The following is a 25212-nucleotide window of genomic DNA, read 5'->3' on the forward strand; positions in this document are numbered from 1 at the left end:
TGGGTTGTGTAACGGTGTAACAAAACGCTCTTTCCGGTTTTCAGGAAAATATGTCTTTTGTATAACCAATTTGCCAAATTTCAGCACTCATCCCAGCAATCGTAACGCAGCAGCATAAATCAATCTCTTTACAGCATAATGATACTTTTTACTTTACAGCACATACAGCATAAAACATTGCTTAATAAAACTAATGGAGTGTTAAACATGGATTCATGGTGTTACATTTTATAAATCAAAAGCTGTCCGAAAATTCGTTATAATTATACATTATTGTGAGCATAAAGTGACATAGTTTGTTAATTGAAATTCGTAAAAAAAATCGTACAAAAACTCAATAAAAAAAATTAAATTTTGCTGGCTTCTAGCCAAGAAAATTGATTTTTATTTTTTTTTTTGTTTTTTGAAAGAAATATATTTTTACAAAAAAAAAAAAACAGTTGCTCCAGTGCTGCAAAGTTCTGATAAGAACTCCTTTGTTGATCATTAATTTATTGTCAAATAATTAAAAACTGAACCCCAAAATTATAACAATTTTATTCATTGGACACGTGCAGGCAGAAAATTAAGAGAAAACTGTACCAATGTCGATCTTCTGGTCATTTTAAAATACCCCAACTGCAGGTTTAGGTGCAGCTAGATTTACAAAACCATTTTATGTTTAAATTTATATTATAAATCGCAGTGTGATTTTTTTGCCATTGTAACAACCTTTTCCCCATGGGTTGCAGGTGTCGAATATAATCTAAAATTAATATCAATGGAACAATTGATTCTCATGTTACGGATTAATTCAAGCAAATCAAAGATGATAAAAATGTCCTCAGATTTACAATAGTTGTTGCACCAAAAGGGGTAAAAAATAATTTGCAAAACTTCCCGTTTCATAAACAGCTCCAGTGTAACTTCACACAAAATCCTTTAACCCGATACCATCACTTGCCTGCTCCATTAGTTGCAGCTCTCCGTCAGAAGCAGTTCCTTCATAAAAGACAGCTCTGCCATCCATGAGCCAACGGTGCAACGGTGTACATCCGCTCGCCAGGACTACGGCAAAGGACTGAAAACGGCCGATCTAGTCAGTTGAGGGTGGAAAAATGTTCTTCTCCTAACACAGCGTCGGGCAAGCTGGCTTGCAGTTACATAACTTCGGGCAGCAAGCGACGAACGGGTTCCGAACGGCATCGGAAAACGAACCCGAATCGACCGCCAAGCCATGCTGTTACCACCTCTCCAAGCACAACAGTACATAAGACAGACAGACACACACACTCAAACAAATCGACTCCAAAGGAAAAACCATCCTACCGTATGCTGGAACCGATTGAGGCAGGCCATGGAAAACGTTGCGTTGATAAGGTTCGTCGCGTGCCGTTATGCTTCTTTCTTCGGTTGTAAGCGAGCGTAAGATGAGAATAGTAAAACACAACCAAACGCAACAGTGGTGGTGGTAGTAGTAGTAGTTGTAGTTGTAGTGGTTTTGCTAGTGTTAGTTAGGTGATGTAGGTGTGCACGATGCCGTACATCGTTGTATATTGTGTAGTGTACATTATTGTTAAGAAGAAAAGGACAAGCAGAAGGACACGAAGGGTGAGCATGCTCCCTCAACTCCACCACTCCTCACCTCCGCCATTGTTGCGTTGTTGCTGTGCTCATGCTATTTCTGAGACGAAACGATGCGCTCGATGATCGTGTTCTTCGTTCGGATTCCCTGGCATCTGCTTCCTCTTCTTTTTGTTCGCCTTCTTCCACTCCGCTTTCTCCACAACAATAATGGCGGATTCTCGGGAATAAAGGTGCTGCTGCCGGTTTGCTTCAATGTGCAGCAGTATGCTGCATCTAAGGAGCGAGTTGTTAGTTGTTGCTGCACACACACCCAACCCTTCCACCATACCACCCCTCCCCATTTAGGACTGCATGCAAGATGGCGGAACGGTGGTGTGCACCAGCCTGTACTGCTGCCATCAATCTGCTGCTTCTTCAACCCCCTGGGCTCGCCCAAGCCCGGCACCTGGCTGCAAGAATCTTCGGCTTCGCAAGAGGCGAAAAAGGCGTTCCCGGGGCGAATGTACTACAGCACAGCACTCGCCACTCTCGGTTGCAAGCTCCAGGGGGACGCCTTGTACTGCTGGCCTGTTGTATTATTGTTGCCTGTCTCCTGTACACTCGCTGGCAATGGTTTCGGTTGTGCCAACTATCGTTCCACATATTGCAATAACATAAACGACCGAATCCCCTCGCCGCCCGCCTCGGTTGCCCTTCCAAGCGTTAGCGGTTGTCTCTTTTGCGCGCATTCAAACGCTTCGTGCGCAGCCGGGCGCAACTTCTTACTCACGCGCTAGCCACGCTTCTTGCTGCCACGGCCGAGCGAACTGCAGGCGAACTATTTTGTTGATTATTATTTACTGTGTTTATTTTCTTACTCTTAGGTGGTGCGCTGGATGCGAGGGAGGGCCCCCTTCCCGGGCCTCAGCGACCCCATGGCGAGGCCCAATATCTGTTTATCATTTACTCGCTTTCACTCGCCTGGCAGAGCTGGCAGCCAACCAATCGGGTTGGCGATCTTCCTTCCACTGGGATGGCTGGTTAAAAGGGAGGGGAGGGGGGGGGGAGAGGTTGGGAAATGGTTACACAAAGGGAAAGGAGGGAAAGCATTTCAAGGAATGCATGCCTGGGAAGAAAGGAGCAGCTTGCAACGGTCGCCACACACTACAGCAACCGTTAACGGTTGTGGTGCTCTACGAGTTTTTCGATGGGCGCGGTTGCAAGGTGCAATACTGCTTCTGCTGCTGCTGCTGCTGTTTCTGCTGCTGTTGCTGGAGCATAAATATTGTTTTGCATGCACGCTGTTTTGTATACGTGTATACGAGAGGGAGAGAGAGAGAGAGAGAGAGAGAGAGAGCAAGAGACTCCTGGTACATAGAGCATTTAAAAACTCGTTCGTTGCAACCCCAAAGAAGTAACAAAACTATGTATAACAACAACATAATAATAACAACAACAGCAGCACAGGAAACACACTGATAATGTGTGCAATAGCGCACATCCCCGCCCTGCTGCTTGCTCTCCTCCCTTACCGGTCGATAGCAGGGCAATACAATGGACTGCAGGCGGATTTGTTGGTTGCAGCCATGCTTAGTAGCGATTGGAAAGCTGCATCGAAAGGACTCGACCGCGCACAACCACTCTCACTCAGCAGGAATCAGCAGGACACGCCTGTACAGAGCTTTGCAGTGATGGACACAGCAACGGTCACCGTGCCATCCTGCCAGCTGGTGGATTTGAACAACAACTGTCAGTGTCGATCGACCGGTGCGCCCAGGACACGCGCACCGCAAGCATTGGAGGTGAGTGCTGCGCTGCTCAAACCTTTCGTGCAGTTAAGGCGCGAAAAGCAGCTCATCCGAATAGTGCGATCGTCCATCCAGAAGCGACACAATCCAAAATGGCACCCGTACAGGGTGGAGCTGCAGCAGGCAACCATCAAGAGCTCTGTCGACCAAGCGGAACAGATCGTTGAGGGCGCTATCGATAGGCAGAGCAAAGATTGCGGCGGGACAGCTAACAAGAGCAAAGAGCTGGCGGGGGAAAAGCTGGAAACAGTGGCGTAGAGCTTTCGGGAGCTCGAATAGGGGAGGGAAGGGGGACTTGTTGTACATGTTGAGTTGCGTGGTACATTCATAAAGCATCATTTGTTAATCGTTTTACAGCTTCTAGTTTTTGTAAAGGAATGAAATAAATTTAAAAAAAGAATTAAAAAACTGCGAGTTTTTTGAAGTTTTTTTCCGTCTTTCACAGTCCACTCATGATGACCCGTTGTTTTCACTATGTCGAATCATGCAGAACATCCGATAGCGGTGCCGGAGCGGTCCTTTAATAAAACAGTAGGTCGAATGTGGTTCAATGCTCAAGTAAGCTGTTCCACGACTATGCAGTACAACGTATCAAAATGAATTTCTTGAAATATGGCAAGATATATCACCATCATGTATATCGACTGCAATTATGTGCGGGACGACCAGCACCTTCTAGGTCAGGGCTGTTCACAAGCAACCCGGAGTCATTTCAACCATTGGCTAATTAACACGAGCGGAGGCGGCCCTACCCTAAGCGGTCACCTTAATGTAGGCCTTTCTTAAAGTGCCGTACGGCTAGTTGTATAAGAAATTCGTTAAGAACTACGTACAACACAGGTTGGGCGCAAGTGCTTAACTTGCATGCAAAATGACTGAAATGAAATCTCACCCGGGTTTGGAAAAAAGAGCATGATAAAATGATATTGGTTTTAAATTACTAATGATTTAACATTTTATAATACGTTTTACATAACCCGTGCTCCAATCCTGTCGATTTTTACTCATTTTGCATGCAATTTTAAGACTCGCGTGCAACGTGGGGTATAAAAGTACGATAAAAAGTACTTACCCAAGTGCCACAAATCCACTAAACGACCACTAAACGGGTTTTAAACGGCTCAAGCTCTCAATCTAAACGAAATATAAAAAGACTTCGTTTAGCAGACGACAAACGATTCATGCATTCTAAAGGCACGTGGCCACGGAGGTGACAAAATGTCTGAAAAAAAATTTCAACTTTGTCAAAATTGCTTGTCAACTGTAAAAAGGAGCTTTTCTCGTTATCGTTAATGAGAAAAGGGTCAATTATCTGAATCTGTTTAAGAAGTACTAAACAGGTACATAAATCAATTAAAAACATGCATTTTAACATTATCATAGCAATGGGTCACAACAGCGTTTGTTTACACTTTTTTGCGAACGTTAGGTTTTGTCAACTTTTGTCAACTTTATTTCCTGGCTGCTCCAGGTTGCGACATTTTGACAAAAGCTAAAAAAAAGTGACAAAAGCTCAATTTTTGAAAAAAAATCAGCATTTTGTCACTCCCATGGCCTTGCGCCTTAATAATAACAAAAAAGCTGGAGGCGCTGGTGGGATAGTCACACAGCGGAGCTTACTTCGCTTTGAGAGCTTTCTCCTTCCCAAGTGCCCCAAACCCACTAAACGACCACTACACGGGTTCTAAACGATTCAAGCTCTCTACCTAAACGGAATATAGAAATAATTCGTTTAGCGATTATAAAAATAGCAAAAAAGCTGTTGGCACCATCTGTTGGTGGGATATCCAACCAGTTGTGGAGCGCTTTCCTTGCTTTGAGAGCTTTCTCATTCCCTCTGTACTGGTATATGGTTACGCATTGATGTTATGCATCGCTAGAACTAGAACGGCGATGCGATTGTTCCCAAATAGCTAAAATTGCTTAAGCAGCTCATCCTGGCACGCTAAAGCTCGCTGCTTGAATTCGCCTTTTGCAGTAGATAAACAGCGTCAAAGTTCCAGGTGGTTCTTTCAAATAGCGCTTAAGCAGCTTGCTTATGCCACGGTGCCAAGGATTATTTTTCTTTGCGTTTTATTTTCAGGCAAGTGTCATCGATGAAATAAACTAGAGGATTTGTTTTATTTGTGTACATGTGTATGTTTGTGAATCCTTAATATTCATAAAATACACGAAATGTATCACAATTTACTGTACAATCACAACCACAATCACAATTCCCTCAAAATCCTTTCTTCAAAGAACTAATCTAACTTTTGCATCAGCAATGAGATTATTGACGGCGTCAGTATTTAACAATTTGACAAGAGCTACCTTGTACCGGAATCATGCATTAAAAAGCTATACAGTTCTACCAAGTTCAGTACGCTTTCTTAACAAGCCTTCAAGTTCCATCATAAACCACCCCAAGCGCCACAGATTAAGCTTAAACGACTGGAAAATTGAATATCCATAGAAAAAAAAAATTAAAGCTCCACAGCTTCATTGGTTTGATCAATAGATGGCGTATTACAACTCATCATTGTATTGCTATCCTTTTCTTGCAATGTGTTTCGACAAGTTTCATCTTATCATGACCTAAATAGCCTTCTAACTTTCTGAGCAAAAATCTTTATGAATGGTCGTGTGGTCAGATACGTGGGTATCAACACCAACGACCATTACTCAAATCTCACTTCCTTCAGTGCTGGTGGTTTCCGTTGGAGTTTAGTATTTAAACAATCGTATCGCCGTTCTAGTTCTAGCGATGCATAACTTCAATGCGAAACCATACAACAGTACAGATGAAATGAGAAAGCTCTCCTGCAAGCGATGAAGCTCAACTAGTTGGGGTATCCCACCAACAGAGAGCGCCACCAGCTTTTTCGCTATTTTTAGAATGCATGAGTCGTTTGCCGTCTGCTAAACGAAGTCATTCTATATTCCGTTTAGGTAGAGAACTTGAGTCGTTTAGAAGCCGTTTAGTGGTCGTTTAGTGGATTTGTGGCACTTGGGATAACATCAGGCTAAACAGCCACAAGGTTCCTGAGAGTATCATGTGCTTCTTAAAAAGCTCCATAGTTCCGCACAGTTCCGCAATCTCTTAACCACCCACAAAGTACGACATCGGAACGATTTTTTGTTAAACAGCCCCAAATCAGCTATAAAGTACGAGCTGGCTATTTGGGAATGATGAGTTGTAATACGCCATCTATTGATCAAACCAATGAAGCTATGGAGCATTCGTTTTTTTTTTCTATGGATATTTGATTTTCCAGTCGTTTAAGCTTAATTTGTGACGCTTGGGGACAGTTCAATACAAAGGTGACATCCCAAATAGCCAGAATTGCTTAAGCAGCTCATTTTGGCACGCTAAAGATCGCTGCTTGAATTCGCCTTTTGCAGTAGATAAACAGCATCAAAGTTCCAGGCGGTCCTTCTAAATAGCGCCTAAGCAGCTTCCTTAAGCTACGGTACTGGGGATTATTTTTCTTTGTGTTTTATTTTCAAGCAAGCGTCATCGATGAAATAAACAACAGGATTTGTTTTGTTTGTGTACATGTGTATATTTTTAAACCCTTAATATTCATAAATTACACGAAATGTATCACAATTTACTGTACAATCACAATCACTTCCTTCAAAATCCCTTCTTCAAAGAACTAATCTAACTTGTACGGCAGCAATGAGATGATTGGCGGAGTCTGTCTTTGACACTTTGACAAGACCCACCTTGTACCGATGTCATGCATTAAAAAGCTATGAAGTTCCACCAAGTTCGGTACACGTTTTTAACAAGCCTTAAAGTTCCATCATGAACCCTACACATAGTGTTAATCAGCCGCAAAGTTCCAAAGAGTACCATGTGCCTGTTAAAAAGCTCCATAGTTCCGCAAAGTGCCGTCTATCTCTTAATCAGCCACAAAGTACGACATTGGAACGATTTTTCGTTAAACAGCCCTAAATCAGCTATTAAGTACGAGCTGGCTATTTGGGATTGCGTTATGAGGAGGATATTTGAAAAAAGCGGTTTAAAGAGCCCATTATCATAACAAAAGACACGATAATTCAAGGCAAATTTCAAATATTCTTATGGGAAAAACATAAAGTTAATAAAAACTGGGTTATTTTTATAAAAAAAAAAAGATAATTTTCCAAAAATTAATCAGGAATTGGTGATAAAATATATCATTTGACTTTTTATCCGTGTTATTCGCATATCCGGGTGAGATCGGAACGGCAACAGCGAAACAGAAACGGCGCTCCACTGAAAAATAATTTAAACATTTATATAATTGGAAGTGCAATATAGTAATCTTCGTATTGTCTACCCAAGTGCCACAAATCCACTAAACGACCACTAAACGGCTTCTAAACGACTCAAGTTCTCTACCTAAACGGAATATAGAATGACTTCGTTTAGCAGACGGCAAACGACTCATGCATTCTAAAAATAGCGAAAAAGCTGGTGGCGCTCTCTGTTGGTGGGATACCCCAACCAGTTGAGCTTCATCGCTTGGAGGAGAGCTTTCTCATTTCATCTGTACTGTTGTATGGTTTCGCATTGAAGTTATGCATCGCTAGAACTAGAACGGCGATACGATTGTTTAAATACTAAACTCCAAAGGAAACCACCAGCATTGAAGCAAGTGAGATTTGAGTAATGGTCGTTGGTGTTGATACCCACGTATCTGACTACACGACCATTCATATAGATTTTTGCTCAGAAAGTTAGAAGGCTATATAGGTCATGATAAGATGAAACTTGTCGAAACACATTGTAAGAAAAGGATGGCAATATAATGATGAGTACGCCATCTATTGATCAAACCAATGAAGATGTGGAGCTTTCATTTTTTTCTATGGATATTCAATTTTCCAGTCGTTTAAGCTTAATCTGTGGCGCTTGGGTATCCTCCTAGCAATGAAGAATATGAAGAACGAACTAAATTTTAAAAAAAATTAGAAAACCTTTTAAAGAAAGGATAACTGCTAAAGTTGTTAAGTTAAGAAGAATAATCATCATGTAGAAGGTTTTATTAAGTCTAAAAATGGTTTACAAACATTTTATTTTGCATCACGTAACAGAACATTACCCCCTCCCCACATGTTAAAAAAATGAGCGTTACGTTATTTATGGATGCCGCCTGAACTGAACTGACAGACCGATGAGATGAGGCGCTACCGCTGTGCAGAATTGAAAGCATCCCCGGGATAGAATACCCCCTAATAACATTCGTACACATGGTATCACCTCCCTCGCACGGCTGTGAGCAGTGATAAGATTTCGGTGGAAAGCAAATATAAAAAAAAAACCTCCTCGCGGTCATCGATCGGGCTATTGTTCTAGCTCAGCGACAATACGTTCCCAGCATTGGTGTGCATTCATTCTCCTGCGAACGTCCGCGAACGCGCTGTGCTTGTGAAAGAAGAACGAACGAAACAGAAAAAAACCTCATCATGGGCAACTACAAGGTAAGCACCGCAGGCACGTGCAAAAATATCGATTTTTGCATCTAGTTTTCTTTGCTTTTCCAACCCTGCCACAAATGAATTTGGATAATTTGATAACGTACGTTGGATCTCCCCCTTTTGCCCCCTTTCATTCCCCCCCCCCCCCCCCCGCCACCCACAGCCAATCGATCTGTCCAAGGAGGAGTTCCGGAAGTATCTGGACCGGCAGGGCGTGCTGGACGCGATAACGCAGGTGCTGGTGAAGTGTAACAGCGAGCGGCCGGACAATGCGCTCGCCTTCGTGCTGGACAATTTGACGGAAAAGTACGTGCCGCTGAAGGCGAAGCTGCAGGAAGCGCACGAAGAGATCGACCGGCTGAAGGCGGAGCTCAGTGCGCTGAAAGTGTGTGACGAGTCGAAACAGCAGGAACAAAAGCAGCAGCAGCAGCAGCAACCACCACCACCGGCGAAGCCCCAAGACAAGCGCGGTGACGATGCGGAGGAGAAGAAAATCGATACCGCTGCCGCACCACAAACCAATGGGGTGGTTGAGGGCGCAGGTGCGGCAGGTGCTGCCGGAGAAGCCACCACTACCGGTGGTGGGACCACCGTGAAGGAAAATGACGCAACCACGACGACTCCGCCGTCCACTGCAACCGTGACAGGTGGAAGCGCGGACAGTGCGCCCAAAGACGCATCGAGCGATGCCCCCGGGACAGGTGCACCACCTGCTGCTGCCGGGGCCGTCGATGTTGCGGAAGTAAAGAAGGAACCAAACAGCACCACCACCACTACCACCTCTGCCGCCGACACTACCGAGAGCAAGTAAATGTGTGTGTGCGTGATTGTGTGCGCGTGAACGTGTAGCTAAAGATTCCTATATAGGTTAACTTGTTTGTAGTGTCTTTCGAATCGGGTATTCGAATATATTAGAACATAGGGCCCACTAAGAGAGGAACAAAGAAACGGTGGAGTAAGGCAGAAACAGAAACCGAAACAGAACCTTGCCGCGCGAGCGAACCCGTCCAATTCTCTAAAACAAAAAGACCGAACCTAGCAGCCAAGGAAGAGGCTTCAGAATGTGCCGTACTCGAAAGCAGGGAATTATGAATCACGTTGGTCTCTCGGTATACTACTTTAGAAACGCTATTTGACCATTTTGCGCTACTATTACTTTCCGCGTATTTAAAAGAAGGCGCTCACGTGCGCGCGCCGCTTCTTCTCATTTTGCCATCCCGCCCCCCGGGTCATCTTTAGCTGCATCGCCCATTATCTTATGTTAATCATCTATCTAGAACCGACCGATTGAATCGTGTGAATCGTATCGAGACATAGATCACCCACCCACCCATGTTCGGGGGTGGCGCTGCTTAGGCGATGAAGAACCAGAGAAAACGCGGGGGAGCCGTATCACGCATCCACTGGCTCCCCCGGGCTCATTCTCTCTCTCTATACTTTAGAGAATAAAAATATCATTCCAGCCATCACTAACAATTATAGTACGGAGACGATATATAAACGATAATAAAAAAAGAGAGTATAGATGTAGATAACGAACGATGGATATCAGAAATGCATTTTTATTTCCCTCATACGTCTCCGATTAAATTGGTGTGTGTGAGTGTGTGTGTCGCCGCTGCCGCTTTCTCTCCCGTGTCTGCCGCCTCTCTACGATTTGTCCTCGCCGGACGCTTTCTTCGCCTGCCGCTTCTTCACGTCGTAGTTGTGCACCCGGGCCATGTTCACCTCGGTCGTCGTGATCTGGTCGCGCAGAAACTCCTGATCGTGCTCCAGGCACCGGAGGTTCACCTCGGCCGACTTTTTGTTCTGGCGCAGCAGCTCCTCCGCCTCGTCCAGTGGGTACTCGAGCATCACGTTGGCGCCGAGCCAGAGGCAGACCGATTTCGTCGGCGGCATCACCGTCTTCACGAACACCTGCTCGCTCAGCAGGAACTGCGTCTCCTGGTCCTCCGACTGCTCCCGCAGGTGCTTGATCATTTCCAGGTTTTTGGTCAGATCGGGTATCTGCTGCCGCAGCCGCCTTCGGCGCGACACCATGTTGTACTCCATGAACCGGTACTTGCTGTGCTGCTCGTCGAAGCTCTTCAGCACCTTCTCCACGCTGTCCTCGTTGCCCGAGTCCTTCATGAACTGCTCCACATCGTCCTGCGATGGGGAAGCAAAATATTCATCAATGCAAAGGCGAACCCATCTCATATTCCCCCCCCAAAAGGCTCTACACCACACACCGCCGCCCCCCCACCGATCGGGTGCGCGGGTGTGTGTGTGTGTGTGTGTGGCCACTCAGCCTTAAAAGGGCATTGCACGCCTACTCACCACGAACACGGCCTCCGGGATGCCCGCGTACGATTTTTGGTCGGCTTCTAGCTTCGGCAGCTCGATTTCCTCCATGCTGGCGGGTGGTTTGTGTGCCGGGTCGGGGCTGGGATGCGGATTTTCTGCGCTGAGCGGCTCGATACCTGCGGAACTACCGAAAACACACAACAGTTGCAGTGCAGAAGTTGCGGTTTCGGCAAAAAAGGGAACTGTCAAAGTTATTGTTCCCCTTTGGTAGGAAAAGATTTCTTTCCAGGCATGTGCAACCCCTGTCCATGTGGTGAACTGTCAGTTTGTGGGCTGTCAAACACTTAGGTTCAATGAGCTGTCAAAGAAGAAAAAATTGATGTTTTTTTTATTAATTTAAAATACGAAAAAATTACAAAAAAGTGATAACATGGCGTATAAAATATGATTCACAAATAGTAAAAAATAGCTGCATGAAAATGGTACGGATTCACATTTTAAAAATACAAAAAAAAAAGTTTTAAAAAGTGTAACATTACTATCTGTCCTTTTTACATTATTCTTATAAAAATCTCATAGCAAATTTCATTATTAAAGATAGGAAAATAGTTAGAAATGCTGGTAAAAATTACCATGTTTACCAACGCTAGGGTTAAAAATCAATCGGCAAATGCATCCATCATTCCTCGGCTTGCTTGACAACCGAACCTAGCGGCACAATTTTCTTGAGACGTCTCCAGTTTTGGTAGCACTGCCCGTGAGTAACGGAATCTACAACCGTACGAGCGTGCGCGTGTGTGTGTGTGTTTTGTGTGCGCGTTCATCTATTCGTACAGTTGTGCTCTGTGAACGGAGGCCCTTGTGCGTGCGCCACATTCTTCTCGTCGTCCGTCAGGGAAAAGGAATAGATTTTCTTTTTTCCGCGGCATTTGCCCCTACGACTCGACGGTACTGTAAGCGGGTGACGCAAATCATCCAGCCACGGTTGAAGCAAAAGAGGATTTGTCGCAGCCAACCCTTTCGAGTGGAGAGCGAAAAGTGCACCCCCTTCCCCTCCCCTCCTTATACCCGCAAGAGCACACGGGTTGAAGAAAAAAGCGGAAGAAGCGCACACAGCGGAGCAGGGAGCGAAGCAGAGAAGAAGCAAAAAAAAACCCCAGCCAGCCATCATTTGGGGCGATACGCGCGCGTCAGTGTGTGTGAGTGCGCGCGCGAGCTAGTGTGTGTGTGTGTGTGTGTTTGCACCGTGTTTTTCTTCGCTCGATTTTAACTACAGCGCAAACGGGCGAGAGACGACGTCGTCAAACCGCTGGGGCTTGTACGATCGCAGTAGTCGCGGCAACAACAGGAGAGCAGCCGCCCTTAATAAGAGCATCGGTCAGCGAGTTGCTGCTGCTGGCTGCTGTACTAGCGAAGTAAAGAGGAGCCTTGGATTCGAAGGCAGAAGGAGGAAACGTCCCAAGCCCAAGCCAATTTTGATTCCCGCAGTGTGAAAAAGAAAACGGTGTCCGGAAGGAAAGGCTCCCCCAAATACCACACATAACACACACGCACACATCCGTCGTCTGGAAAACGTCGTCGTCGTCGTCTTCATCCCCGGTGTGTGCTCTACTCCCGCTCCCCCACTACCACACTCCATCCACAACGTCAACTGTCCGTCATCATTGAGCGTAGCTGAGCAGCGCGAATCGATCCAAAATGTCGGACGTAGAGTTATCAAACATAGACCACCTCATTGCGATGCTTTTAGAAGGTAAATTTCATTAAAAAATAAGCACTTGCCACAGTGCATGTGTGTGCAAGTGTGTGTGATTATGATGTGAAAAAAAAATAGATTGTAGATATGTGATCTCGCCGTCGCTGCTCTGCCCTTCTTCTCGCCATCCCCGGGGCCCTGTTTTTGGCCAACGCCCCCGCTCTCCTCACTCGCTCTCTCTTTTAGTTCCGGTGTGTCTGTATATATGTGTGTGTATGTGTTGAACGAAGAAATGAGGTGTCTACGCGTGTGAAAGAAGGCAAACGGTGGTGGTTGCCTTCACGATTAAAGCCGCAATTTTAGTGTGAGAAATATAGAATGACCGTGCATGGGATGACCCCCCCCCCCCCCCCCTCCATCCGTCGTCGTCGTCATCGTCTGCTTTCGTGATTATGATGGTCACAATCATGCGCGCGTGTGTGTGTGTGTATGTGCAAGTCGCTGAGGATGAATAACCATCGCAAATCTGCGAATGCGAATGTGTGTACGAGTGTGTATGTGCTTTTGAACAGAAATTTCGTGCGTGCTTATGAGTCAGTGTGTAGAGAAGATTTCGCTGCTACCCCTGGCGTGTGAGCGAAAGCGAGAAAAGGCAACAGATGAGAGAGCGAGAGAGAGAGCGCGTTGGTCAAACGGTTGCAGCGGGGAAAGGGGAACGGTACGATGAGAGAGCGAGAGAAAGAGCGGCAGCGTGTGAGTGCGCGCGCGCACCCGCCGGAGAGCGGCTGTAAAATGCGTGTTGCCGCTGCAGCCGCCGCCGCCTCGACGTCTTTTGGGCACACGAACTGTCACACACCGACACCCAATAGTACTGCGTGTTTTTTTTTACTCTCTACCTTTACTGATTTTCATCATCTACCCTTTTTCCACCCCTTTCCCCACACTCACACACACACAGTTCGCGGTGCAAGGCCAGGGAAAAATGTACAACTGTCGGAAACGGATATACGTCTGCTATGCCTGAAGTCGAGGGAAATCTTTCTCTCCCAACCGATACTGCTCGAGCTGGAGGCACCGTTAAAAATCTGCGGTAAGTAGTGGAAAAGCCGGCACTCTCACCCCCCGGGCGGGGTGGAGTGTTGTGCACTAGTTTAAGATCAAATTTTATGTTCGAGTCGGGCGGGCCAAGGTGACTGAACGGTTTACGGGTTCCCTCTCATGGGTGGGGAGGAGGGCAGTTTTAAAATCTGTTTAAAAAAAGTTTATTTACTCCTAGTGTTGCTGCTCTTTCTCTTCGGATGTGTATGCTGCTCCCCGGCGTATGCGCGTACTACACATTCGGCCATATTTGTTTGGTCTTCTGGCTGGAGGTGTTTTTTTTCTTTTCTTTTTGCATTCTTTGTTATTGCCATTATTCACACACACGCACCGGTTTTGGGTGGCATTACGCCGGTGCCGACCCGGTGGTGTTTGTTGCTGGTCGGATAAATTGTCCTTCTTTTGCAGTCGTTCTCCGGTCCCCCAGCCTCTGCTTGGTTTATGACGCATCGAACATTGTTGATCAATGAACAGCAACAACAAACAGAGCCCATATTGCGAACAGCGTGAACAATACCGCAAAAACCACATACACGACACACCGTCGAGACGACCCTCCCCAAAGTGCCGAATGAGCAAAAGAGGGTGTGGTGTGAAGGGTTGCTGCTGCCCTCCTGCTCAACCTTCGCGCATAAACTGCACGTGTGTGCGCGAACCTGAGGCTCTCGATCATCACCGTCGATCGAACCTACCCTTCTCATACCGGCGATGAGGGTGGGTGTTGGTTGCCCTGAATCACCCTAAAGTGGCCGTTGCCGTAATAAAAACAGCGCCTGCGACAGTCAACACGCGCGCACACGACGCACTCCTGCTCGGTTTCATGATGATAGCGCTCGGCTTGGCTCATATCTTGCCCTACCCTCTTACCCTTCTATACTAAGAAAAAGAAGAAGAAGAAGAATCTACACTTCCTTTTATTGGCGGTGGTGAGATACTCTCAACCCTAGCCCCACGCCACATCTCTCGACTTGCCCCCCACGAGATAAAAGCGATCGGATTAAAGAGTTGTCTGATACCGTGCGTCGGTGTGCGTGTCTGTGTGTGTAAATGATTGCACGTATGAAAATGAAAGTGTATTTGTCACGACGGCGGAGACCGCGGCAAGGTCTAGCAAAGCATATATGAGGGCCGCGACACTAAAACCCTTCGCCTGGGGCCCACACACACACCATGAGCAATTGAAAAGGGATCGCTTGTGCACTTTCACGTTCGTGCAATTGTTGCAACTTCATTGCACATTGCTCCGCAAGCGTGTATTATCAGCTTACATTTGATATGTTTAACCATAGAAATAGTTGTGCGGTTACACGCCTTCCAATTTCAATTTGCACATTTGTATTTTTAAACGAATGACTCAAAAAAGACCAATTTCCTGGACGCTCATGAAACGTGCTCAAAGGTGATAAGAAAGCGACACGAAAAAAAATGTTATCTCTACGACAAGATGCGATTGTAATCAACACACGCGGGGTCTTTCCCAGCGTTGCGAACGTATTCGCGCATCGCGGTACCTTGCGCTGTTTAAATTAAAACGACCCTCCTCCAAACCCCATTGAATCGATACACATGTGACTCAACTAGTTCCGCTGGTGGCAATACATTTTTACTAACCTTTCCCGTTGCTTCTCTCTTGTTGCCCCTATTTCCCACAAACAGGTGACATCCATGGTCAGTATTATGACTTGCTGCGTTTGTTCGAGTACGGCAGCTTCCCGCCAGAGTCGAACTATCTGTTCCTGGGCGATTACGTCGACCGGGGAAAGCAGTCGCTCGAGACGATCTGCCTGCTGCTGGCGTACAAAATCAAGTATCCGGAGAACTTCTTCTTGCTGCGCGGCAATCATGAGTGCGCCAGTATCAATAGAATATACGGGTAAGTGGTTTCGGGGTCCGCCGGCTGTAGCGGGGGTTTTATTTTTGTGCTCTCACCGTTGCTTCCATATCGATCGAATCGTATCGAAGAACGGCAAAGATACGATTGGCGAGCGTGTGTGTGTGTGCATGTTTTCTCCACTCGCAAACACGGCTTTGGGCTGTGTACACAGGACCAACGTGTCATTGGCATTTCGCGTGGGCATCGATTTTTCATCGCGCCTTCTCTCCGATTGCAGATTCTACGATGAGTGCAAGCGGCGCTACAACATCAAGATGTGGAAAACGTTCACCGACTGCTTCAACTGTCTGCCGGTGGCCGCGATCGTGGATGAGAAGATTTTCTGCTGCCACGGCGGCCTCAGCCCGGACCTGCAGTCGATGGAACAGATCCGGCGCATCATGCGACCCACAGACGTGCCGGACCAGGGCCTGCTGTGCGATCTGCTGTGGTCCGATCCGGACAAGGACACGAACGGCTACGGCGAGAACGATCGTGGCGTCAGCTTCACGTTCGGTGTGGATGTGAGTGTTGTTGTTTTTTTTCCGTCATGGACATTGTGGAATTGTAGAACTGATATTAATTACCCCTCTTTTTGTTTGTGTGAATTGTTTGTTTTTTATTTATCTCACTCTCTAGATCGTGGGCAAGTTTCTTACCAAGCATGACTTTGATCTAATCTGTCGAGCGCATCAGGTGGTTGAGGACGGGTACGAGTTCTTTGCCAAGCGGCAGCTGGTAACCCTCTTCTCTGCTCCCAACTATTGTGGAGAGTTCGATAATGCCGGTAAGTGTCACAACAAACCCACCTAAAAACGCCAAATTTGCCCTTGGCACATTTATTAGTAATTAAAACGGTAATTTTATTTTGCTCTCCCCCCCTCTCTCTCTACAGGTGCAATGATGTCCGTCGACGATACGTTGATGTGCTCGTTCCAAATCCTGAAGCCAGCCGATAAACGTAAGTTCCAATATGGTGGCCTCAACTCCGGACGGCCAGTTACACCACCGAGAAGCTATAGTAAAAACAAAAAGAAATAATTTATCAAATAGTACTATTCTCTTACAAAAAACAAACTACTACTACTACTATTAAACAAACAACAACAACAACAACAAAAAACTTACTACAAAACTACGTACTACCAAACTTGTGCGGTATCCGTTCTGTTTTCATCCACCTCCGCCTCCTCCCTCCTCCTTACATTGCCCCCCCCCTCCCCGCATCCAGTTGTCCCGGTTATTTTTCCCATGTAATTCCCTTTAAAAAAAGAACATTTTATAAAATAAAACTCGATCGACTGACAATGCAGTGCCCACGCGTGTGTGTGTGTGTGTCGGTGCGCTCGCGCGCTCGCGTGGCGTTTGTGAAAGGCAAAAGGTGTATCTCCGATTGTGGAAATGAAAGTAATATAAAACACAGTAACACGCGGTACCAGAAGAGAATCATATTCAAGCGCTGTTCTGCGGCGGGAGTGAAGGACAAGCGCACGCGGGCGGTAGCCTATTCACGAGGTGTTCGCATGCGCGAGCGCTCTTTTCTCCGCCGACGGTGGTTGAAGGCGATAGAAACACAATTCAGCTTATAAGTAGATATAAACAGGTGCAAGGTGACAAGCAGGCATAGCAACAGAACAGAACGGCAAAAGGAGAATGAAGGAATATGATGGTATTTGACGAAGGAAGAATTGGGTGGACTGCAAGACGAACAGCAAACGCCTAGGATCAGTGAGCAGGATAATAGCGACGTGTGTGTGTGTGTGTGTGTGTGTGTATTTCCCACACAAAGTGTTTGGATGTTGTGTGTGTTGACGGTTGTTGCTCGATAGCTGTTTGTTGTGCAGAATGAGTAGAATGAGTAGAGGAGACGAAGCGATAACACAGGTTTTCTGTTGGCACCATAACACACCACCACCACCATGCGGGAAACGGTAGCAGAATTAGCAGCTGTTGCAGGATAGAGGAAAAGAAGAAGAGTAAGAGCATGGCAATAACCATACAAGTGTTCGCCCCTGAAGTTTGAGAATGTAAGCGAGTGGTGGTAGTAGCACGCGAAAATAAGAGCAAACGAAGTGTAAACGTTTCTGAATGATAATTTAATTAGAAACACTAGCGCCAAGAGGTACACTCACAGTGAGCATAAGAAAAAAAAAGAGGTAAATAAACATACAAACAAATATGCATGCTAACAACACATGATAACAAGAGGGCGTAGAGAGATTTGTCAGTTGATGATGATGATGATGATGATGATTGTGTGTGTGTGTGGTTTAAAGAAGAGCGCACACATCTCTGTAGCAGCCGGTAGCGTGTGGTGCACGGTCAGCTGTCCCAAAACCACACTCAAGCCTCCCCCCTGCGCACACGGTAACTCCTCCTCTTCCCTTACGACCCAACTGGCATTATAGTGGACAACACACAGACACCTACTACATCTGGGTACTAAACATCTTTTTTTTCTGATTACAATAATTGCGACAATGTTTACAAAACAGCAGAAGCAGCAGCATCAGCAATCAGGAACCCCGCAGCTGATAAATGCATGCAGGGGAAAGTAGCAAAAAGGCAGGCAAGGAAAGCGTGCGCTGCAAGCGAAACCGACGAAACTATTGAATTCGATCGAAATTATTAGCAAAAAATCGGAAAATGTGGCGCACATTGTCACCTTTTCAATTGCATTGAGATTATTGAATGTACATCATCAATTTGTCTGTCCCGTCTGTGTCACACAGTGGATGTAATCCAACGACTAATATAATGCGTAAGCTATTGTTTCTCTCACTCTCTCTCTCTCTCGTCTGTAATCGCTGTAATGATGTTTCCTTGATTGTTAAAACAAACATACACACACACACGTTACATGTAACGGTCGGGGGACCCTCACATGGAGAAGGGAACAAGGAGGGCAGATGATAATGAACCGCCGCGTGTTTTTCGATTAGCAACGGAACTGGTTGATGGTAGACGGCCCCATCGTTTTCGAGCGAGAACAAGGCCAAGGAGAAGGAGCAGTAGGAGAAGCTAGAATGAGGAAGAACTGTGTATGTTTCTGCGCGTGTGCGTGTGTGTGTGTGTGTGAGATGCACCTGTCATCAGTAGTCGGCGTGACCAAAGTGAAGTGTGTTGGTTCCCTCGGACTGCCGCCGCCGCCGCCGGATTCGCACGTGTTAACGGCGCAAGGGTCTTGCCAGTTTATTGTGAAATGTCCCACGATTATGTTAATAAAGTATCACGCGAGCTCATTCTCTTCTGAATCTGGACTAAATTTCTCTGGATCTGTGTGTGTGTGTGTGTGGCTTCAGTGAGCCCCTCGCGCACCCTTGTTATCACGCTGCATCTTCCATAAATGAGAGAAATTATTATCTTTATTTAAAAATGATCGCTTTTTGTTGGAACCTAAAGAAGTGGATTCGAATGTGATCAAATTAAACCGTATCATTGAAATGGCTATCGTTTTTTGGCTAAATATAATTTCGTTTCTTGCTTGCTTAAAAATAGCATAATAGGGGTGTGTTGACAAACGCAAATCCCCTCAATTATGGTGACATTACAGAATAAACCGACAAACCTTGTAAAAAAAAAAGTAAAACGAGGATGCATTTCTTGTCGATGCTTGTGACAGAAGGTTCCACTTTTGGAAAAAGTCTTTAGGAAGCGCGATTACTGTTACGAATACTACGAGTAACTGCTTCTTTTATTGCCAATACTTGACCCTTAACCTAGCCAGCCTCGTGGTACAGTCGTCAACTCGAAAGATTTTAACAACATGCCCGTCATGGGTTCAAGCCCCGAATGGACCGTGCCGCGCTCATACGTAGGACTTTGGACTATCCTGTTACGGAAGGGAATGAAAGAAGACTTGACCTCCTATACACTACTACTTGTCTTAACGGGGTGGCGGAAGTGTTTGTTATTTGCCCTTCATGATCGTTCTGTTGGTGGTAACCACAGAGAGAGAGAGAGAGAGAGACAGAGTAGACGAGGTTTATGTTTACCAAAACACCGTATGCACTAAGCGTTTGTCGATCACCACTTGCTGCTCCTGTTTATTTGTTTACTTTCACGCGTTCCCCTGTGCGGCGCTGTCTGTGTGTGTGTTGCTAGACTAAAGGGTAAAAGTACGTGCTGTACGCATTGAGCGATGAAGGAAGAAGGAGTCTCTTTATAGATTAGCTCTTTTGCATAGTTATTGGTAACAGAAACTGCTCCAAGTATGCGCCTCTTTGGGGGGAGAGAAGTAAAAACATATAATAATGCAATAAAGCTCGCTCGCTCGCTCGCTCTATTCGTAGGAAAGTGGGAAAACGATGTTGAACGGTGGCAGGCAAGTTTCTGAATATAATCAATAACCGCTTTTCTATCACTCTCTCTCTCTCTCTCTACCCCCCGTCGTAATTTATAAATGAAATGAGAGGGAAAAAACAACTCAAATGTGGATGGTGGATGGTTATGGACGTGTGTTATGTGTTTGTCAATCAATCATTACTAACCCCCGAGCATCAGGTGTTGAACAGCTCGCAGCAGCAGCAGCAGCATCAGCAACGGAAACACGTGCTGCAGTTTAGAGAAGCATTATTAGCAAGCGAGATCAATGTCAGACGACAGTCTAGAAGTCAAGAAAAAATACACAAATCACCCACAAAACACAATGCTGCAATACGGCTAGAACTGTGTGCGTGTGTGTGTAAAGTAAAGCAAAAAAGAAAAAAGAAGATGCAAAAAATCACACACACATGCTCTACAAAAAACACAACAGCAAAAAACCACACCAGCATAAGTAAGAATCAAAATTTTAAACCAGCATAAATAAAATTGTATCACACAAAAATGGATAAAAACGAAAACAAGGCGTGTGTGTAAAGGCGGTTGTTGCTGTGCGGATTTTAAATTTAAATTATTTCGTGTTCGCGCGACGGTCGGGGGGGAATGCGTGTGTGTGGTTGGTGCGCTCCAAAGGTTTGCTTGTTGTGTTAATTAATGTGACACCCGTGCTGCGCGGCATGATCGTACGGCCTGTATCAATGCGATTTTTGGTTTTAGTTTTTAGATTATTATTTCTTATGTATATTTAGACAAATGTTGTTCCACATGTTATCATCATCCTCCCCGCGTTGTTTGTAAATGTTGCTCGGAACACGCTCCTCCTCTCTGCTCCACCTGTGAACGTGTTTCGTCCGGGTTTTCCCCTCAATGTCCTCTTCAATGTGTGTCCGTGTGTGTGTGCGTGTGTTTGTGCCAAAGTGTGTCCACAATTTCCCTCTCAAGACCACACGGACTCCCACACACACACACACACACGCGTAGGACATCTTACAACGGCCACCCCTGTGTTACCCTGTTTGCGCTTTAGTTTAAATATTATCACCACCATTAACTAATTGATTGCACGTTTTTGTTTGTTGCCTATGTTTGCCCGGCGCAGGTGGCTTTCAGAAGCTCATCAAAAGCAGCAAATTTTAGGCGGCAGCATATAATGGTGTGGTGCGTGAGGAGGTAAACATATCATGCAAAGACGCAGGACCATCATCAACAACTTCATCGCCAATCATCAACCCCCAAATCCCTCTGCAGATAGAAAATGGAAAAGCAAATGGGACAGAAGAGAGTGCGTGTGTGGTGGACACACGGCCCAATGAACAATCAGCAGCAGCGGGCCAGCAGTGTATCGGGAGCAACACGAGTCACAACAAATTGGTGGGGGTATGGTACCTTGTTTAAGTTTGGAGGCGAAAAGCCCTACCAGCCTCTCCTCCATTGAATGTCTTCTCCCCCGCGAAGCACTATGCTGGAGCCAAATGTTGTGATTCCTTGCGGTTGCGTTCGAAAATACCACCATCATCCCACACACACACGAATCAAACACCGACTAGAAAACACTTACCTACCCCACACAAAACACATCGCAACCAAAAGAAGCAAGAAGCAGAGAAAGCTCTATCGGATTTTTGTGCCAAATGATAACAACGTGGCAAAAAAAAGCAAGAAAAAGAAGAAGAAGCGCTCTACGGCGGCCAACAATGTACAACAACGAATGCGGCACCACCACCATCTCACAACAACAGCAACAACAACAGCACCACAACACCCTCCCAACCTGTGTTGTGTTAATATGATTTCTCAAGTTCTGATTTTGTGAGTATCTTTTTGACCCCGTTTTTTTGTTCGTTTGTTACCGGAGCCACGGTTTCCACCTACCTTCATTTCTTTATGCGCTTTTTTCCTCCCCCGTATGCCTATTTTTCCTGTTTTTCTATTTCTCTTCTATTTCTCTGTTGTTGTTAAACGAACACCAAATCTCTCTCAGGTGTGTGTGTGTGAGCTCTGTTGTTGTTGTTGTTGTTGCTGTGATGTGTGTGGTGGATGTTTAATTGGTTGTTGGCGCGGTTGTTGTTCATAACATTCTATCAGTTTTTCGCTGTCGTTTTACGATAAAACCAATCAATCCGTCGTTCAGATTGTTATCGCGCAATCCCGTTTGTGATCCCTCCTTTGTCTGCGAGGCGTTGTGTGCTACTCAAATCGACAAGAAGTAGCGTTGTTATTTCTAATTTTCTATTTTGTTTGTTGTATTTTTCATTGTTTTTAATTCACCTTTACCGGTTTTTCTTTACTTATCTATTTTATACCTTCTCTTCTTTCTTTTTCTTTGCTCGTTGTACTACTTTTTCGTCTTCTTTTTGTAAATATTTCCTACAATTTTGATCGTTCTACTTTACATTCAGGTTTTATTCGTTTTCTTTATCGAGTTTTATATTCTTCGAATTTTTATACATTTTCTTAAATTTTTCTTTGTTCGTTATACTACTTTTTCGTCTTTCTTTTGTAAATATTTCCTGCAATTTTGATCGTTCTACTTTACCTTCGGGATTTTTTCGTTTTATTTATCGAGTTTTATATTATTTAAGATTTTTTTATACATTTTCTTAAATAATTCTTTGTTCGTTATACTACATTTTCGTCTTTCTTTTGTAAATATTTACTGCAATTTTGATCGTTCTACTTTACCTTCGGGATTTATTCGTTTTATTTATCGAGTTTTATATTCTTCGAACAATTATTATAGATTTTCTTAAACTTTCGTATTTTTTTTGACTGTTTGAATTGATTTCAAGACCTTCCAAAAACACCCCCCTTTACTTCTCATCTATAAAGAACTTCCTGGCCTTGCCATTTCACAATCCCTTCCAATGCTCTGTCAGCAGTGACTTTGTTCTTCTCCTCGTTCGTTCTCTCGTTGAAGCATTTTATTCCCATCTACTAATAATTGCGTATGTACGATTACTGCGTACTTCCTCTTCTACTTCTACTCCTCTCTCCCTTCTTCCGGGTGCGTGGACAATGGTTCCAATATCACAGCTGAAGGTTAACATCGTTGTTGGTTGCTGTTGCTGTGTTTGTCGCGTCCCCAGCCACTTCTCCCTTTTCTTATCGATCCCTTGTTTTGTGTGTCTGTGTATGTGTGTGCCGTGTATTGCTTTCGTGTTCTTCTACACCCTTCTTGCCATCAGAAAATTCCAACACTCTGTGAAGCTGCTCCTGCTATGTGTGTGTGTGTGTGTTTTAGTGTGAAAATTCTCCCGCTGTTTTTTTCTTCCAACCTTTTTCTGCGCTGCTGCTGCTGTGCTTCCATGCTAAATGAGCCAAACACAAAAATCAATTTCCCATATTACACATCGCCATTCCTATCTTGCAGCAACCTATACTGCGCAAAAGGGTACCAGCGGCGGTGGATTTAAGATGCAGCAATACTTGGGGCCAAATGTACCTTTATGGACCTGTCTTATGATTTTGGGGTCACCGCCACCACCAGCACTACCACCACCACCCCAATCACCATCGTCATGTTTTGCCGCATGTTTTAGTGTACGAACTTGTTGGTTAGCATTTTTTGGCACCGTCTGTGAAATTTTACTTCCAAATTTAATGCAAGCGATCCTTTTCGAATATTAAATTCCCTTTTTTAGGCACTATTTGGACGAATTGTTGTTTTCTAAAAGTAGATGTTACGGATTAAAGTATTAACTCACTACAAAAACAATCGGGGTTTCCTTTCCAGCGGTGGTTTTCTTTCTTTTTGTTCTGTATCTTTTGTTTTATTTTTAAAATACGGTTTTGTTTTGTTTGAAAGAAGCGGTCCAGTAGTGCGGTTTTATCTTACCTACCACCAATTAGTCACAGCTTTTTATGTATCTCACAGCGGAACCGTGTGTCCTATCGTAACTCCTGGTCTGATAAAGAAGAGTTCCGCTTACCGATAACGAATCGGTTGGGAAGAGGTTTTGCCTGATAAACGGGCGGTTAAATTCGACTTCATTTCCTACTTTGACGAAAGAAAGAACCTTGGGGCACGGCTGATTTCGGTTTATCGTTCACTTTTTGGGGGGCCATGTTTTACTGGCCACAACAACACCACCCATTCTACCCGCCCCAGCACATTCCTAAGCATAGGAAGCTAATGAGCAGCAATGTGAGCGCGAGATCTATAATTGTTCGTCGATATGATATGGTGCGTGGTGCGTTTGCTTAAACTTTTCATTCCTCTCAACGCAGTATTGTTATTCCACTTGGCTCTGAGCTCGCTGGTTTCGAGCTCAAACATCGTTCCGTTTAAGGTCACACTTGGGGGGGCCCTTGTCCGCCCAACAAACCGTGCGCTAAATGGGTAAGCAAGCGGGGAGGGACAACGAAATTTTAAAGTAAGAAGAAACAAGCATCGTTCCATCCACCGCTGGTGCTGGTTTGGCATCGCAGTCTGCAGAAAAAAAAAAAACAGAAGAAGAAGAATAAGGGGCCGGTCCCGATGTTGTGTACAATTTGCATATTCAATCATCGGTCTATTATCATACGCCGACTCTACGTCAATTGTCGAAGTTATTTTTCGCAAGCTATTCATCGAATATAGAATAATATTGTTTTGGAGCGAACGTCCCCGGGGGGATGACGAATGGTGATGATGACACGAGGTGCTAAACCAAACCATTGATATCACAATCTCTTTCTAGGTCCAATGGTATATACATCTTCAAGATCACCTGCAAGAACAAAAAGACTTATTTTAGTGTCTTCTCCAAGCGACTTCTTTTGTTTCAAGACTGATTCTGATAAAGTCGAGTCTCGTGATGTACCGCTGACCCTTTCAAGATTTATTACATCCTGCATATTAAACATGTCTGCAAAAGGTTCAATCGAAAATACACAATGCACTTGCAACACTTGCACTTGTCTGGCTCCACTGTTTGTGTCACGTCGACTCCCCGCGCATATGATCGATTTACGCGTATGCGCACATCAAACAACGAATCTTCGGCGGTCGTCTACGGACGGGAACTGTACGACGTGATCTGCTTCCGTAACTAACGCAGCACGCCACGCTCTCTCTGCAAACGCGTGTCTCTCTGCTTCCATCTGGTGATGATAAAAGTCGTGCGCGGCGTGGTGTCTTCCGGGTTCTTGTC

The 25212-nt window shown here is 45.1% G+C and overlaps 3 protein-coding genes across 5 annotated transcripts; 2 read left to right on the forward strand and 1 right to left on the reverse strand.

Annotated features, from left to right (window-relative positions):
• The first annotated feature begins 8545 nt into the window (after positions 1–8545).
• LOC120955624 (c-Myc-binding protein homolog) lies at positions 8546–10343 on the forward strand. Its single transcript, XM_040376663.2, has 2 exons — positions 8546–8807; positions 8968–10343. The coding sequence occupies exons 1-2, from the start codon at positions 8793–8795 to the stop codon at positions 9613–9615; spliced, it is 663 nt and encodes a 220-aa protein (XP_040232597.2). The 5' UTR covers positions 8546–8792; the 3' UTR covers positions 9616–10343.
• On the reverse strand, positions 10333–11352 carry LOC120955625 (prefoldin subunit 3). The gene is made up of 2 exons (XM_040376664.2): positions 11124–11352; positions 10333–10952 (listed from the first exon to the last, which is right to left on the reverse strand). Exons 1-2 carry the CDS (start codon positions 11196–11198, stop codon positions 10455–10457), a joined length of 573 nt encoding a protein of 190 aa, XP_040232598.1. The 5' UTR covers positions 11199–11352; the 3' UTR covers positions 10333–10454.
• A 518-nt stretch (positions 11353–11870) lies between these two features.
• LOC120955620 (serine/threonine-protein phosphatase alpha-2 isoform) lies at positions 11871–25191 on the forward strand. Of its 3 annotated transcripts, XM_049609592.1 has the most exons (8): positions 11876–12843; positions 13745–13876; positions 15541–15757; positions 15996–16281; positions 16397–16544; positions 16653–16718; positions 21180–21889; positions 23451–23795. In XM_049609592.1, the coding sequence occupies exons 1-7, from the start codon at positions 12789–12791 to the stop codon at positions 21215–21217; spliced, it is 942 nt and encodes a 313-aa protein (XP_049465549.1). In that variant the 5' UTR covers positions 11876–12788; the 3' UTR covers positions 21218–21889; positions 23451–23795. The 3 variants fall into 3 exon arrangements, with proteins under 3 accessions (XP_040232590.2, XP_049465549.1, XP_040232592.1); XM_040376656.2 differs by lacking the exons at positions 21180–21889; positions 23451–23795 and adding an exon at positions 24760–25191 and having other exon boundaries at positions 11871–12843; XM_040376658.2 differs by lacking the exons at positions 21180–21889; positions 23451–23795 and having other exon boundaries at positions 16653–20447.
• Positions 25192–25212: the final 21 nt, after the last annotated feature.

The sequence above is a fragment of the Anopheles coluzzii genome, chromosome 3, assembly GCF_943734685.1.
Source record: "Anopheles coluzzii chromosome 3, AcolN3, whole genome shotgun sequence".
NCBI lineage: Eukaryota > Metazoa > Arthropoda > Insecta > Diptera > Culicidae > Anopheles > Anopheles coluzzii.